We start from the raw sequence: 16114 nt of genomic DNA, 5'->3' as shown, positions 1-16114 counted from the left end.
CAGTTGAAGTCAAATACTACTTGGCCTTTTCACTATAAGCAAAGAAAACAATTTAGTTCTTTTATCTCCCTTCTCAGTCTTGTTTTCTATATCTAAGACAACCCCAGACTGCTCAGTCAGCCTTGCTTTGTAGATTTTATTTTCTGCACCTCTCATCATTCTGGCTCTTTGCTTTCTTCTTTTTGGTCTGAATCGGTCTTGAAGTGCCTCAAGCTGGACACAGCATCCCAAGCAGGGCCCCTCTGTGCCAATTAGATTGGAAGGATTGGTTGATAAGTCTTATGGATTAAAGTCCTCTTCATACATCCCATTATAATACTTGATTTTTCAGTATCAGGAGATGTCAACTTGCATTCATCTTGTTATCCAGTATAACAGAGGTGTCCTACCTGCTTGTTCCCAATATGGTAGCTTTCCTGCATGTGTCATTATTGAACTTCATTCACCCACTACCCAAGATTTTGTATCTGATCTTCTGTTTGAATCTGAATTGCAATTATTTTCTAGTGTTCGTGTAGCTTCTCTTGCTCAGTGTAATCTGCTAATATTAATAAATACATTACCTGGGTCACCAGTGAAAGTGATGAGCAATATTGGCCCTGGGAAGCCCTCTGTGAAACCCTACTAAACACAGCATTGCTGTTTAAACAATTGATAGCCATTTCCAACAAAACTTGCATCCACCACATTAAATTTTCATCTAGGTGATTTTCCCTAATTTGCATCGGGAAGTACCAGAGGCCTTATTAATACCAGAAGATGTCTGGAACTTCAGCCACCTTCACCCGCTTCTCCACATGGTCTGTTTCCTTTTTGTTAAAGGAAATACGATTGCATGAAACCCTTGTTCTTAATTGTGAATTCATGTCTAGCTACTCAGTTTCTTTTGAGTGCTTATTTTAGATGATTTCTCAGGTAATTATTGATTAGACGGCTTAATGATATATCTTGTATTCTGTCCTCCCCTTACTCCTATTTAATCAGCCTCCTGGAAACCCATTCATTTTCTACAGGTTCCTATATAGATGACCCCTAATTAATTGGAGATTGCTTCAGTCAGTTTTCTAAACCCTCCAGGATAATTTTTTATCCAAGTTGAAAATATTTACCAGATAAGGAAAAAAATAACTGATTCAAGTATCCTATAAACTGATCGTTCCTTATTCCACTTGAGGTTTTACTCCATTTGTTACACTAGCTATCTTGATCACACCAGACTGAACAAAAGAAACATTAAATTGTGTTGTTTTTACAAGGTTTGTTCAGTAATTTTCAGTAATGATTCTCTGCCCCTTTGTCTTCGTGATCTGCTTTAGATGCACATCCTTAAAAAATTGACCTAGTTTCTATATGCTGCTTTCTTGTGTTTGAGGCCATTGAAGAACCTGTGCTTTCCCGAGGTTCTTAATTTACTTCCCATCTTTCCTCTGCACTGTATAGTTTACACTTGTTCCCTTAAAGAAATAATTTCATCAAGGAAATGCTGAATCCTCAGAACCATGTTTTCCCTCACATTAATTTCCTAAGAGATTTGAAAGAAATTCCTGAAGTTTGCATTCTTGTCTGCTGCCACTGCTTTGTTGTTCTGCTTCCTTGCAAAATCTATGAACTTCATCCTTTTAATGATCATTCTTCTATGTGTTGCTCTGTTTTTCACACCTTCAGACCATCGCTCCCTGGTTTTGCTAGAAGCCGATGTGGCACACCCACTGCTATCATTGCTTGTTCTATCATTGGGAAAAAAATACTCACTAGTGCCTTCTGTGATTTTCCTGTGCAATCTGGCCTGCTGTATCCCTTCCTGAACGAGGGGTACGCACATGCCGTGAGTTCCCTGCTACTACACAATCCTGGTCTCTGGACGAATCCCTCAGTTGCGCAAAAAAACCCTTCCAACTACTGGTTAGTGGGGGGGGGTTTAGCAAAATTCAACTGTGGCAAAATTGTTGACTTCACAGCTTCTGTTTTGATTGAGAGCCTTTTCTGAACTGTTGCAGTCTGTCTTCTGGACCTTAAACGCACAACGCCTGTCCTCGCCCGTCCCTCCCAGCTGTGCTCCAGCTGGTTTGCCACACGTGCAGGGTCTGCAGGGTGGAGAGCACGTGCTGGCTCTCGCCCAGAGGGACGCTGAACGCAGGCGATGCACTGCGGTGGGAGGGCTGGAGGTCAGAATCGTGGGAAAGTGGTGTAAGATAATAGGAAAAGCCGTTTTGTATAGGAAAAGTGGGAGTATGCATTCATTTAACTGCGTATTAAATAACCTCTATACCTCATTGTTCACATAATCCCCATATTTAGGGACCCCTGAAGATTTATTAGTGGTGAGCTACTTAAACCCCTCCTTTACATTCTTAAAGGCTAAGAGAGTCCGAGGGAGGATCTGTTCTGCCAAAAACCAGACAGTGAAAAGCAGATGGGGAGGGAAGAAAATACTTTATGTAACTTGGTATTATGCTGTTAAAAAGTTTCAATGGACTATATGAGACCTCCTATCCTGTCAGCTGGTGTCTGGTATTCAAAAAAGATCCTCAGGTAAAGCTTCTGAGGACTCGGTTGCTCCTGTGCTACCTGTAGAAGTAGCAAAAAGAGCTAATTTTAGCCAAGCAGCAAAGGTCTTTTTTTCCCCCTTTACCCCGATGTCGGGCAGGGGAGGCCGCGGAGCCCGGCCTGCAGGAGCAGCGCGCGGCAGGGCCGTGGTGGGGACCGAGCTGGGTCCCGGGGTGCTGCGGGGGTGCCAGCGAGGCGCCGGGGGTGCGGGGCCGAGCCTCGGCCTCTGAAAGCTGCACCCAGGCTGCCCGCCGGAGCTCGGCCATGCGCTGCTGCTGCTGCGCCAGGTCTCTATAAACGGCCGTGACTGTGCGCTTTGAGCGAAGGCCTCGCGCTCCTCGGAGGGGCCTGCCGGGCCCGCGCCGCCTGGAAGGCCCCAGGGCCGTTTCCGCCGGCTCCCTCGGGGCAGGGCTGGACGCGGCTCCGGGGGGTGAGAACCACTGCCCGCCGGACTACACCTCCCAGCCTGCCCGGCAGCGGACGTGACGGCCGGGGGCGGAGACGGAAGCCGCTCCTGAGCGGCGCTGGGAGCGTGGCCGTGCCGCCGGGGAGGCTGAGCGTGGAGGAAGTCTGGTCCCGCCGGCGCACCGTCGTGCGAGCGGCCGCCATCTTGTGCGGGAGGTGGTGGCAGCGCTGCGCTGCGCGGAGGAGCGGCGGTCGCGCCTCCCTCGCCTGCCCTCTCCCCGCCGTCCTGCTGCCGCGGCGCCATGTCTGCCGAGAGTCCCGAGCCCGCCTCGGCCGAGGAGCAGAAGGTGGGTGGCCAGGAGCCCCCGCGCGGCCCCGCCGAGGAGCAGAAGGAGGCCCGCGGGGCTTCTCCCGCCTCCATCTGCGCGCTGAGGCGGAGCGGGGGCGCCGCGGCTGGGGCCTTTCCCTCCCTCGGCCGGGGGAGCCTCGCAGGCCGCCGCGGCCCTTGAGGTAGCGTCTCCCGGGCCTGGCCGCCTTCCTCGCCGCGGCCGGAGCCCCATCAGAGCAGCGGCTCTTCCGCCGCCGCGCTGGGGGCAGGGGGAGCCGGGCGGCCCTCCCCAGCCGCCCGCCACCGCCGGCTCAGGCGGGACGGGGCCCGGGGCCTGCGGCGGGAGCGGCGCCGTGCTGCAGGCTGGAGCGGCTAGGAGGGCGCGGGCCCTGCCGCCTGCGGCTGGCGGAGGCTGGAGGCGGAGAAGCGGCACCACCATGTCGGCTTCTGCACTTGGGAATTTTTGTTCTCTGGTAAATCGTTGGCGTGCTCGGGCCTGGACGGGCTAATGGCGCTTCTGCCCTCCCTAGACCGGCCTCGGCCCCGCTCTTCGCCAGGTGCCCTGCCTGCCAGGGCGTCCTGAGGGAAGGAGTTTCAGCTCACAGTCGCAGCGGCTGGAGAGCAGCCATAATCCGGTGGCTAAACTTTTGTGTCACTTTTAGAAAATTTTCAGCTTTTAATTAAGCTATTTAGGGGGAGAAATATCCAAAACACAATGGCTGTGGCCTGTTCTAGTTAAGGCTTTTAGAAAGAATAACTGGCTGGGTTATCTTGTGATAGCACTATTATGTCATCTCCATAACTAATAATTTTATAGCTTCTTAAGTGGGATTTGGCTTCATAGATGACTATATGCTGTTAGCATTTTACCTCTGTTGGCTGTGACTTTAAGAAGCCGTTTGTTTTTTAGTCTTGTCATTGCTGTATGGACTCAGTTGCAATCTCCACAGCTATTTCTGATAGGGAGCAGTTATGAAACACAAGTACTGCTTTGAAGGCGCTGAAAGAAAAAGCTTGATCTACCTCAGCTGTCAAGTTTTTGCTTAATAATTTACAATTTGTGATATGAGTTAGTTATACAAGTAGAGCTTTGGGGGTTAATATGGAATGATATCTTCTCAATAGGTGCAGTAATCAGAACCAGCTTCTATGGCAGGTCTGTAATCTACTCTTAAATGTGTGTTTTCTGCAGCTCGACTTTACATTCATGTTAGGTAGACTACTGAAAGGATACCGTTCCTGTTCAAAGCCTATAAAAATAAATCCCTGGCCTATGCAGCACTCCTAGAATAGCTCTGTAATAAGAGCATAGTAAAACATGTGGTAGCAAGTTTATTGTGATGCCTTCTAGTGTGTTCTGATGAAGTCAGGTGACTGGGGCTGATTTTGTTAACTGAGTTTCAGACTGAAGTCTTGAAATGCAGTACTCATGCACTGTTTTGAAAAATTACCCATTATTTGAGAGGCAGAAGTCCCTTCTGATCTGCAAATTTAGTTTTAATCAATGAGGTATTTGAGACTGATTAATAACGTCAATAAAATAAAACTTTGTTTTCTGTGAGTTTATATCCTGTTAGGATACTGTGATATTAGTGCTATTCTGGCATTGCAATATTAACCTTCCCTAAAACTGTTTGTCTGGGTAGGCAGAATTGAACATTGACTCAGTTAATGCTTAGCTCTGAAATACTTATATAAACAACCTTTGCAGTACTTATTCATATGTATGCTTAAAAAAGATGAAGCCCCTAAGTGAACTTTAAGGCAGCGTTTTCATGATCAGACCCCTTTTCTAAACTTTTCTAACATGCTGTTAGAAGCTTGTGCATGTGTTAGGCGAGAAAGGTGTTAAACAAGAGAGTGATATAAATTGAAAACTTGCCAAAAACCAGTGTTTCCTGTTCTCAGTGTGAAAACCCAGGATGGTGCAGGGGGAAGTTCAGCAACAAAGAAACTTTAGACATTGGAGAACATATGCTTGGGTCACTAACTCTCTTTTTGCCTTAAAAGCCTGTATTTTTCAGGAAGCTGTTAGAGGTGGTGCGTTTTGTTTCTGGACTGGCTTTTGCCACATCAGTTTGCTGTAGAGTTGTGTTGTTGTCGTGTTTTTCCCATTTTCTGCTTTACATTTTGTCTGATGTCTTCTGCGAAAGAGGAGGAGTTCTTCATACCAGAGCTTGAAAAGGCTGATGGCTCTTTTTTCATCCATCCAGTTCAGTTGGCCAACAGATACGGAACTTTATGCTGCCAGTACTTCTGTAAAGATTAAAAGCAAAAGCTATCTTTAAATGAGTTAGGTAACTACTGCCTTCCTGGTAGATCCTTTTAATGAAGTAAGCAGACTCATTAGCTGTGCCAAATTCCTGTAGAGAACTAAAATTATAACTATTGTGTGGTTGTCACTAGGAAGAAGAGCGTGGTATATCTTGATTTCCACCCCCCTGCAATCATTTGTTAGTCACTTGGTTGTTGCTTCTGTAACTTCTTCAACATTCTGTAAAGGGAGAATGTTGTAAATGTATGAATGGCGTTGCCGGCTTGGGTTAAAGCCTTTGTGGCTCAACAACGCATCTCCAACAGTGCTCAATACCATCTAGTCCACAGAAGAATATAAGGTCAGGGTATGCATGCGGTGATCTTCCCCAGAAAACTATCCCAGGTCTCAGCAATCTGTGGTTTAAAAGTCTGCTGAGCTGCAAATGAACACATCGAGTTGCTTTCTGAATCCATCTAAATTCTTGGCACCCCCTGTATCCTTTGGCAAGGAGTTCTGCAGCTTAACTATATTTTATATGAAGAGCTGTTGTCTTAAGTATTTTTTGAACCTGACGTCAGCTGGTTTTGTTTGACACCCTGAGTCTTCGTATTGAAATTCTTTAATACGTCTTACGTAGTTTTTTGGGTCTTAGTTGTTCTTGGTCATCAAGAGTAAGTGACTATAGTCTGTATCCTTTTCAGCTGCATTGATGCATAACACAGTATTTTGTGTTTTGATTGCCTGCTATGTGATGATTTGTCAGCCCTGTGAGTTTGCATAAATGTCTTCTTTGACGCACCATGAATACATATTTATGTAAGCTATTTATTGTTGGCCCTCTGTTCTTAAAAACTATCTCCTTTTGGTTACTATTGGCAAAACATGCTCTCTCAAATACTTGTCTATTGGCTCAACAGTGAGTACCCAGTGATTCAGCATTAGATGTTGAAAGTGTTTAGCTGAAAGCATTGCTTTTGAGAAAATCCAGTCGGTGTCGGCATGATAATAAAGCACAACAGGAAGAACAGCAGCTGAAGAATGATCTTTATAACGCATGAAAAAAGTGGTCTTGGCTATGATATTACATAGTGAGAAATAATATAGTTCTCTGTTCAGTAGTGTGAGGGAAACTTTGCCCTTTATATTTATTTGTGTTTTGCATTGTATTGCCTAGCTGTGTTTTCATGTAATAAAAAGCATTGGTTCCTGTCCTCATAGAAATTTCTCTTTAAACTGTTGTGAGAATTTCTGTCTTTCCTTGGTGGAACTGTTAATTCAGATTCCCATTGTATTGTGCAAAGCTGTTTTTGAGGTGTCTTGGCCTAATGGGGCAACTAGATAATGTTATATTCTAAATCTGTTGTTATAACCTTTGCTTCTGAGGTTTCTTACCAGAAAGATGTTGAATATTACAGAACTTCGAGCTTTTATAAGAGATACAGGAAAGCACTGGGGTAGGCTAGTGTGGTGGCTCTAGTTCTTTGGCGGTTCTGGCTTCAGTAGCTCTCAGCTGCTTGTGTTGCTCTGTCCTCCCTGCGGCTGTGCTAACATACCTGTTTGTGCAGCTGCTTGGTGATCCAGACTGGAAACTGATCCAAATGAAACACAGCCCCACAAGGAAAAAAAAAAAAACGGGATGGTTATTTTTCTGTTGAATTAATTTCTGTAACCCATTCATGGGGAGTACATGCAGTCATGCTGACTGATGCAATGCAAAGGATGATGACATGGATGGAGAAAAGTGTGAAGGGGCTGCCTAAGCAGCTCTAAGTAGATGTGAAACCTTGGTCACAGATGAATGTGAGGCCCTCATGATTTCAATGGCAATTCTTCTTTCCTGCCTAAAAGTCTTTCTGTGACTTCAGATGATAATAACAATTCAAGAACTACAGCAGTCAGTGCAAATCAATATATATTTTCCCTGAACTAGCAGTGGTTTGCATGCAAAAAAAAAAAAAAAAAAAAAGGCCTTGGTCAAAGACTGGAAAGTAGCACAAAAAGAATTTTGAATGGAAGATATTTTAGAAGTGATCTAATAGAAGAAATTGTACTTCATACGTCAAATTGCTGCATGGACCGGAAAGATGAGTGTAATGTAGAGGTCATTGTTGAAAGACTGGATGTACAAATGGCAGTTTACGCCAAATGAGCATCTTCAAATGATTACTTTGAGCATCCATATTTTACAGCATACTCATAAAATAGGCATTTTATTTTACACAAATGCACTATCCAACTGTCTTCATCCTCATAATTTTAGGATATAGACATGTATAGAGAAATACAGTATTGTTGCTGTTAATATGATAGCAGGCATGTTTTTGAGACTGAGCTACTTTAGCACTGTTTCACAGTGAATATCAACGCATTACAGTTAGAGCAGTCATACAAACTAGATTGTGGGAATGCAGGTGCTAGTCTGTCTGTGCAACTTCATGATCAAACAGGGGCAGTTGAAAAAAAGTCCTGTGGCTTTTGCCTAGCTTTCAACATTTCTTTATTCTTAGCGGAACCCTTGTTTTGACCAAAAAATGTTTTTTGTTTTGGGGGATATTTTTTTTTTTTTGAAAATTGAATAATTTAATTTTAGTATAGACTACTTTTATGTGAAAGAGAAATGCATTGGTTAGATTCAAACACATCTCCAGGAAAGGCATCTAAGATGGGAGGCTGAACTCTTACAGTTGCTCTTACAGTATTCGAGAGAGAATATATGAAAATGTCTATTCAAGTAATTGATATGTTCACTTGGTAGCAGCAATCAGCATGTTGGTGAATTACCTGCAAAGATATTCTGCACAAATAGTTCATTATTATATATTTCATTTACAGTATTGCTAATTGTCTTTCAGGAAATGGAGGATAAGGTCATCAGCCCAGAAAAAGTTGAAGAAGCAAAATTGAAAGCAAGATATCCTCATCTGGGCCAGAAGCCAGGAGGCTCAGACTTCTTGAGGAAGAGGCTTCAAAAAGGAGTGAGTTCTTTATTGTCCATAGGGTATGGACAAGAAATTCCAAAATTTCTGTATCTGTGATTTTTTTTTTCCATTCCACAGGCCTTTGCGTGAGTAAGAGTGCTAAGAAATTTAAACTTTGTCTGTGAAATCACAAGGAAGAGAAATTTGTTTCCACAAAACAAATGCCAAATTGGCAGGATAGCGGTTTACAGCATCAATGGCTCAACTGCACTTTTTAGAAAAAATTAAACTTAGAAGCTGGCTCAGTGCTGCTGTGATAGACTTCATAAAAAAACATTATAGTAAACGCTAAGGGTCAGAATTTCATCCCTGTTTTGTACTGATCTTGCCCATTCTTATGTCTCCAAAATGTATGTCCGCTCTTACTATCCATGTTTTTAGCACATGAAAGTTTAGTGTCTGCTGTGTTACACCAGGCACCATCTGACATCAGTGGCTTGAGAGTGGCAGTGTAATTCTGAATATACACCCTAGCTAAAAAATAATGATAGAAGAATGAGTTAATATTTCGATATTGTTCACATTTAACCAGTGTCTCTTATTTTCTTAGTTATTCAACTGTTTTTTTTTTTTTAGTTTAATTATTCATAAAGTGATTATGTAATGCCTTTCAGGCATGCTAGAACTCTGTTCTTGGAATAATTGTAGTATATCACTACTTCTGATGATGCATTCATTGCTGTCACACTGTTTGTTTTTTTTTTTTTACTATTGTTTAGGCCCTTTGAGTGCATGCAATGATTCCAAGTATAAATCCTTCGCAAACCAGCTGTTGGAGTTCAGTGCTGATCTAATTCTGTGCTATCTGGTAGCATCTCCTGGGAATTGTTACTGTTGGCAGATTTTTTGAATAAGCTTTCTCTCGTAAGTTGGAGCATATGCAGCATAGTTAATGGCTGCTGGGCATGGGCAGGTGATAGATTAGGTGACTCCTTTTGTGAGTTATGCTGTTATGTGGTCAACGGCAGCCTAAATGAGACTTCAGTGGGTTTGGTGTATGTGTAGACACAGAAGGGAGAAGGTTAGTATGTATTGTGATGATAATTCGGGAAAACAGACCAGCATCCACTCCCTAAGGATTGATGGCTGTAAAGGAATTATGATTGCTTGCAGTCAGTGCAAATGTGAGGAAAACTCACCACCGACAATAACAATCTGTACAATATCTTCATCTTGATTATAGCAGTATTTAATGCAAAGGTTGTTGCAGCCTATATTTTCAAATTTGAGCAGAGGTAAACCAGTGGGCATCTTAATTGACTAAGTGTTTGGGATTTTGCTACTTTGATGAAAGATGGCATAAAGTGGATAAATTGTGGATTCCAATTCATAATCTGCCTTCTTCAGTTCTCCACTCCTGATGTGGTGGTAATAACTTTCTTCCATTTTATTTTTTATTATTTTTGTTTAGTGTGCTCAGTGTCTTAAATGAGGAAGCATCTTTACTTGATATAGACGCCTGGTTTGGGCTGCCTGGATTGCTGAAGTTTAAAACAGAGTGAGGATAGTGAGTGTGCTTTCAGATAGTGTTTCTGACACGAAGACACCTGGACAGACATAGTCAGTTTGAAAGGGATGATCAAGTACAGGCCATCTATGAGAAGCTAGAGTAAATCAGAGGAAAATACAGGAATAATTTAAAGGAAGAAATGGACTGATATTCTAATGCATGAAAGATGGTAGGTTTTCTCAGATACTCTTCTAAATGTAGGTAGTCAGCTGTAGCCCAGATTTTCTTTGATTTGGCAACTAGGACACGCTCTGCCCATTAATATTTGCTCTTCAGAAATGTTCTGCATTGGGTGCACACACCATTATTAGCACACTTTCTCCAGAATAATAGTAGATGAGAACCATGCTACACCATACTCCTGTACAGGGATTCTATTTGGAGCTCTTACATGGACAGAAATAGGTATGTTAACAGCAGTAACACATCTAAACATTGAGCAATTCTGTTATTACCTAGTTGCTGTTTAAAAGTTTCTTTTGGTTTCTGCAGTCTTGAATGGCAAAATATGAAAGCCTTTTTCCAAATCAGATTATGTTATAACTTGAGGTCTGGTATGCACATACAGTGCTAGAAAATTGTTGTGTAAATAAGGATTACATCATCAAAAGTATTGAATTGGGAAGGTTTACGAATAAAAGTGTGTGGTTCGGATATACCAGTGATTTGGTAACTTTTAAGGCTCTTGCAGGGAACATTTAAAGCCTTGCATAACCACCCCCACCCCTGGCCTTAGGTAAAGGCCTGTTAAGTCAGGTGTTCAAATTACTTCTAACAGCTGCTGCTACTGAACATTTTGCAGCTGATTAGTACTAATGCAAAATAGAGAGTATGGTAGTAATATGCTGCCTGAAAGCACTTAAACATAGCAGGTAGTGATGGCTGTTGTTCAACTGACTGAGGAATAAGCCTCTATAAAGCTAACTAGAGAGTGTTCTCTTCAGAGATGATTGTGATTGTAAGCGGCAATTGCTGGTGTAAATCTTTGTCCTGAATCTAATTTTTTTTTAGCCTCATATGACAATCTGTTCAAAATCATGGGTTACAAGTACCTTAATGGTAGACCTCATAGTGAGATGTAAACAGAATACAACCTTTCCTGCAAAACTGTGTGAGTTGAGGACTTGATGCAGACCTTGGATGAAATTCCATGCCTCATCTTATTTACAATGATGCAGATAAATCATAACAGTCATTTGTCCTTAACATCCGTAGATAGCTTAGTATCTGACAACAAAAAAGACAGTTAAAGGTTATGCTAATAAACATTTGCTGAAATATTAAAGAACGCTGCTTTAGAAATTCAAACTTAATGTACTCACTTTTGTATTCAGAAGAAACCTGGAGCGTGGGATAAGAATTTCCTTCACACAGTGCTTTTCAGAAGGACTACACAGTAGATTTGACTTTACTAAATAATTGGTTTGGGAACTTTAGGGATTATAGTTTCACTGTTTTAATGTATGCAGATAAGAGGTTTTCTTGTTAGCATGCAGTTTCATGCTACTTTGATCTTCTGATATGACAGAGGAGGCTCTGTTCTCCAGCTTTAGTTTATGCATTGTTTGGTTATTCTGTGTAGCAGAACTTGTTCACTGCAACAAAATTTGCAACAAACCCCAAGGTTTCACTTGTGGGAGATGAGCTCTTGGGAAAACCGGGGCAAAAAATGTTCATGTATGATGTGAGATCAATGGTATATGTAGAGCCTTAAATGTATACTTACCTGATGTTAAGAGTTTAGCTATTTGTGCTTAATAGTCTTGATAAGATTTTTTTTTTTTCATCAACATAGAGCTACCTTGCCAAATTGGGAAGGTTTTACAACTGTTTTTAAAATTTAAGCAATCTATTTAACCATGTAATTCAGTGTATGCATCTGATAAGATTACAGGCTTTTAAATATACGTGTGTTTTGTCTTCTAGCAAAAATACTTCGATTCTGGTGATTACAACATGGCTAAAGCAAAGATGAAGAATAAGCAACTGCCTACTGCAGCTCCTGACAAGACAGAAGTCACTGGTGACCATATTCCTACTCCACAGGATCTTCCACAGCGGAAACCATCTCTTGTTGCTAGCAAGCTGGCTGGCTGACGAGAACAGCTGAACTGCATGATTATTCTCATTCCTGTTATTTCTCCTTAATAGTTATTTCTCACCCTCACATCCCCCTTTTTCTTTCTTACACTAAGTCATGAGACTGACAGCTTTGCAGGTAGCGATAGCATGTGCTGCTATTGTAAGGGAGTACTGTTAAGAGTAAAACGTGTAGTATTTGGACTAGTTGAGAAAAATGCACTGATTAAAAAGGACAAGTTTGGTTAGAGCAATGTAATCTACTTGAAAATGTACATATTGCCCATTTCCTAGTGTAGGACTGGTTCCAGCAAGTGACATCGCAAGTTTTACAACTTCTAATGTTTCTGCTTTTGTTATTTCATCTTAATTACAGCATATTTGTATTTAATATAACCTCCAGTTGTGTTGGGTTTTTCTTCTGTGTTTGGGTTTGTTGTCTAAAATAGAGGTTTAGACCACAAGTTGCTAGATGGTAAAGCATGTATAAAAACAAAGACAGGGCTCTGATTGAATTTTGTTTCAGCTTTTGAACTTGAACGGCCTTAAACCTGTTTCAGCTTTAACAATAGAGTTTTTACTTGGGCAATATTTGCCCATTCTGGTGTAACTCTTGTGAATCTAGTGCTTATTGACAACTGCCTGTTGAAGCTGGTATTCTTTTCAGTTCCGTAGCTTAGGACACACTTTTGTTGAAGATGTGAATGAAGTGTGCATGTGCATAGACTGTTGAATTCACTCTTGTGCCATTTTTGTAAATACAATAGTTTTGCACAACCTTTTGCAAACGTCTATTAGTTTTACATTTTAAAAATCAGATAATGTGCCAATCAAAGCACAAGTGATTCTGTATCTTTCAAAGTCTTGTCCTGAAACAAAGAGCCCAGAGTCTTGCTACTGAGAGTAAAAATTGAATACCTGAAATTTGTGAAACACTTATATTTACACTTGACTCAGCCTTATGCTTTTGTGGTTGTATATTTTGTTTTGCAACAACGTCCAGCATTCAAATATAAATCTGGAATTTGTACCTATATTTGGAGGCAAGTGCCCTTTCTGTTCAGCAGCTCTTTAAGCTTTTGAAGCTGAAATGCTCTGTCTGATGACATGGGAGATGGCGAAATGTACTGTTCTAGAGAGTTTCCTGTGTGGCAAGCTCCAAATCTAGGCTTGCTAAGGTTTGATATATAATTGTCTTTGGGCTACTTTAGACTTCTGGAAGTAGAAGGGTGTATTTTTTTTTTTCCTTGGACTCCTGAAGTGGTAGTAAACTAACTCCATTTCTCTTTGTTATACAGCAGCCCCTCATTGGCTTTGGGGAAACAAAGAACTGGAAGTGGTATTTATATAATGACCTATTGAGAAATAGGTAACTTTTCATGTCAGAAAATAGGAATGAACTTCAGTTCATCTTTATGATGCAGGTCGTAAGTACTAGATTGCCAAAATACATAGCTGATATTAGACAGATAACTTGATGCATTTAAAAGCATGTTTATTCAATGAAATCAGAATATTAAAAGTGCAGTATGATCCATAGTGTAATTGATTTTAATATAGGTGATCACAGCCTTGATGTTCTTTGGGAGTATAAGAAACTTTAAAAAGATCAGTTTACTGAATACTTTTTTCTTCAAAGAAACAGTTCTGAAACAGCCTATTAAAAACAAAGTACCAATGTGGGTATTATAAGAGAAAACACTCTTGAAGATGCCTGGTTTTAGAAGGATATGCTTTGTGTTGACATATTCAGAAAGGTCTTACAAGATAAAGGACTGCTAGTCAAAAAGAACACTGGCCCATATTTTCTGCAATGCTCTCTTCTGAAGACAAACATAAGAAAATGATCAAGAGAATGAAAAATCTTAATTTGGTTCTGTTTTGATCAGAACACAAGCAAAGTATATCGGTGTCTATATAATGTCTTTGGTTCAGAGAAGTCATTCCAGAGAATTTTGAAATTGCTAACCTGATCTTTTCAAGTCTGTACAGCCCTTTTCTAGTAATTAAATGGGCTCTGTCAAGCTTGTCCTTATTCCTTATCCTCCGCTAGAGTTATAAAAAATTTGTGATTTTTGCAGAACAGGTTGAAGAAACAGGCTTACTTGACTTCTTTTAAGTAAGAAGTTAGGCTGGGAGAATAGCAAGGAAACTAGATACATTGAAGCAAACTGCTTTTTATAGATGTTTGTCCTAATGTGAAAATCCCTCTTTATTTTTGTATGTATAAATGAAATTGAAACTTAATGAGAGGACTGGGCCTGAAACAAATTTTGAACAATTTAAGGCGACTTGCTGTGTATTGTCTGGTGCCACTATTCTGTAGCTCACATAAGGTGAGCTTTCTTGATGTTTGGGAAGGTTTAAAAAAATAGCCATTTAAATTTAAACATTCCACTCACTTAGCTACAACTCAGCTTGTCCTGCTGGTTGGACAACACAAGCTCTTCTGACGTTCACTTGGTGACTTGCAGTTCTTAAGATTACTACAAATTCAGCCGTGAATATATTATCCATGTGTATATTTGAAGTACTGTAATACTAACTAGGTCAATGACTGATTATGAGCCTTCACATCTGACAGACCTCAGCAGCAGGCACAGCTATTTTGATTCTACACACTGTATAAAACTTAAGTCCAATAATCACTTAACAGTAAATCAAACATGACTGCAAATCGATGCTTGCTTTCAGCTTACTCCAGCAAGATAACTCAGCTATCCAAACGTATGTACATAATGTATTATATAAGTTTTACCATTTGATAATGACCTTTTTCAAAGAAAACCTGTCCACACTGTAGACTGGCAGTCCCTTTCATATCTTGCCTTTAAAGATAGACAGTGTTTAGTTATTAGAGTAGTACTCATGTAGGCTTATAATAGCAGATAGAACCAACATTTTATTCGAGATAGTAAAGTGGATTAATTACAACTTCACAGATATGTCCCCAAATCTGTAGCACCAAAGGCTTCCCTCTCATTGTTCTTGATGTAGTAGGACAGTGTTTGTGTAAAGGCCACAGGAATACGTTTTGTTGGACATATTTACACCCAGTCAAGATGTTAAGGTGATAAAAATGTCAATTGTTCTTTACAAACTTACACATTGTATAGTATACAGAATAAATTGATCTACTTAGTTTTTATTGCAACGTGAAGATTTGTCTCGTCTTTACTGTGGTTTCCTAAAAGATACTGCATACTTGGGTATTCTCTATGGAAAATTTCTAAAACCTAAATCTTGCTACTCTGTATCATTAAAAATATGACTGGGCTTTGGTTTCTAGTATGTTAGATTACAGAATTACTTTAATGTAATCACATTTATATATATTTCAGTGCTTATTTTTCTAATAAGGCGATTAAAGCTTATTGTTTGAAAACTCCGTAACATATGATTGTTTTGGTCCCTTGCACTGAGTGAAGGGGATTTCTGGGAATTAGCTTGGCATATAGAAGTTTGCATTGCTATAGACTGTATTGGCCTGAATATGGCAACGTTTCCAAGAAATCAAGATGCTGGAAAAGGTCCAACTAATTTCATATTCAGACTGTGACTTAGGTGCTGATCTTTGTGCAACTCAAGATCCCCGTGGTATATTTACACAATTAGCTCAGTCACCAAGTTCATAGTAACACCCTCTATACTCTGCATCTCTAACAAAGTGAGGAGAAAGATGTCCAATTTAAGTAGTGTCATTCAGATACTGTGCTGAGGCAGCGCAAAGGCTACGTTAACACTGGCATTAGTAACCTAAAGTAATTTATCTGAATCTCTGTATGGGGAGTGGCATCAATCTTCAGGCAAAGACAAACTATTTAAATACAGGCTTATTGCCCAAATCTGTTTCTAATTAGAGCTGTGGCAGGTATGGTTGCACAGACCTACGCTCAAAGAAGCTTTGCGTTTAGTGGCTGTGCTTGCAGAACATGACGGTGTTATTCAGGAGGGAGGCAAGATTGCAGTAACTTGTTTATTTGATGGCTGGGGGGCTTTCTGTGAGGTTG

The 16114-nt window shown here is 40.8% G+C and overlaps 1 protein-coding gene across 1 annotated transcript; it reads left to right on the top strand.

Moving 5' to 3' along the window:
- The first annotated feature begins 3049 nt into the window (after nt 1–3049).
- ARPP19 (cAMP regulated phosphoprotein 19) lies at nt 3050–15264 on the top strand. Its single transcript, XM_075160093.1, has 3 exons — nt 3050–3299; nt 8390–8512; nt 11952–15264. Exons 1-3 carry the CDS (start codon nt 3255–3257, stop codon nt 12120–12122), a joined length of 339 nt encoding a protein of 112 aa, XP_075016194.1. The 5' UTR covers nt 3050–3254; the 3' UTR covers nt 12123–15264.
- Nucleotides 15265–16114: the final 850 nt, after the last annotated feature.

This window comes from Calonectris borealis, chromosome 11 (genome assembly GCF_964195595.1).
Source record: "Calonectris borealis chromosome 11, bCalBor7.hap1.2, whole genome shotgun sequence".
NCBI lineage: Eukaryota > Metazoa > Chordata > Aves > Procellariiformes > Procellariidae > Calonectris > Calonectris borealis.
The sequence above is the reverse complement of the archived record's forward strand: the minus strand, read 5'-3'. Positions and strand labels throughout refer to the sequence as shown.

Excerpts from the sequence above, each read along its gene's own strand:
- ARPP19 (XM_075160093.1), top strand. The coding sequence starts at position 3,255 with ATGTCTGCCGAGAGTCCCGAGCCCGCCTCGGCCGAGGAGCAGAAG. Across the intron at positions 3,300-8,389 it reads CCTCGGCCGAGGAGCAGAAG|GAAATGGAGGATAAGGTCAT; the intron begins GTGGGTGGCCAG and ends ATTGTCTTTCAG. Across the intron at positions 8,513-11,951 it reads GGAAGAGGCTTCAAAAAGGA|CAAAAATACTTCGATTCTGG; the intron begins GTGAGTTCTTTA and ends TTTGTCTTCTAG.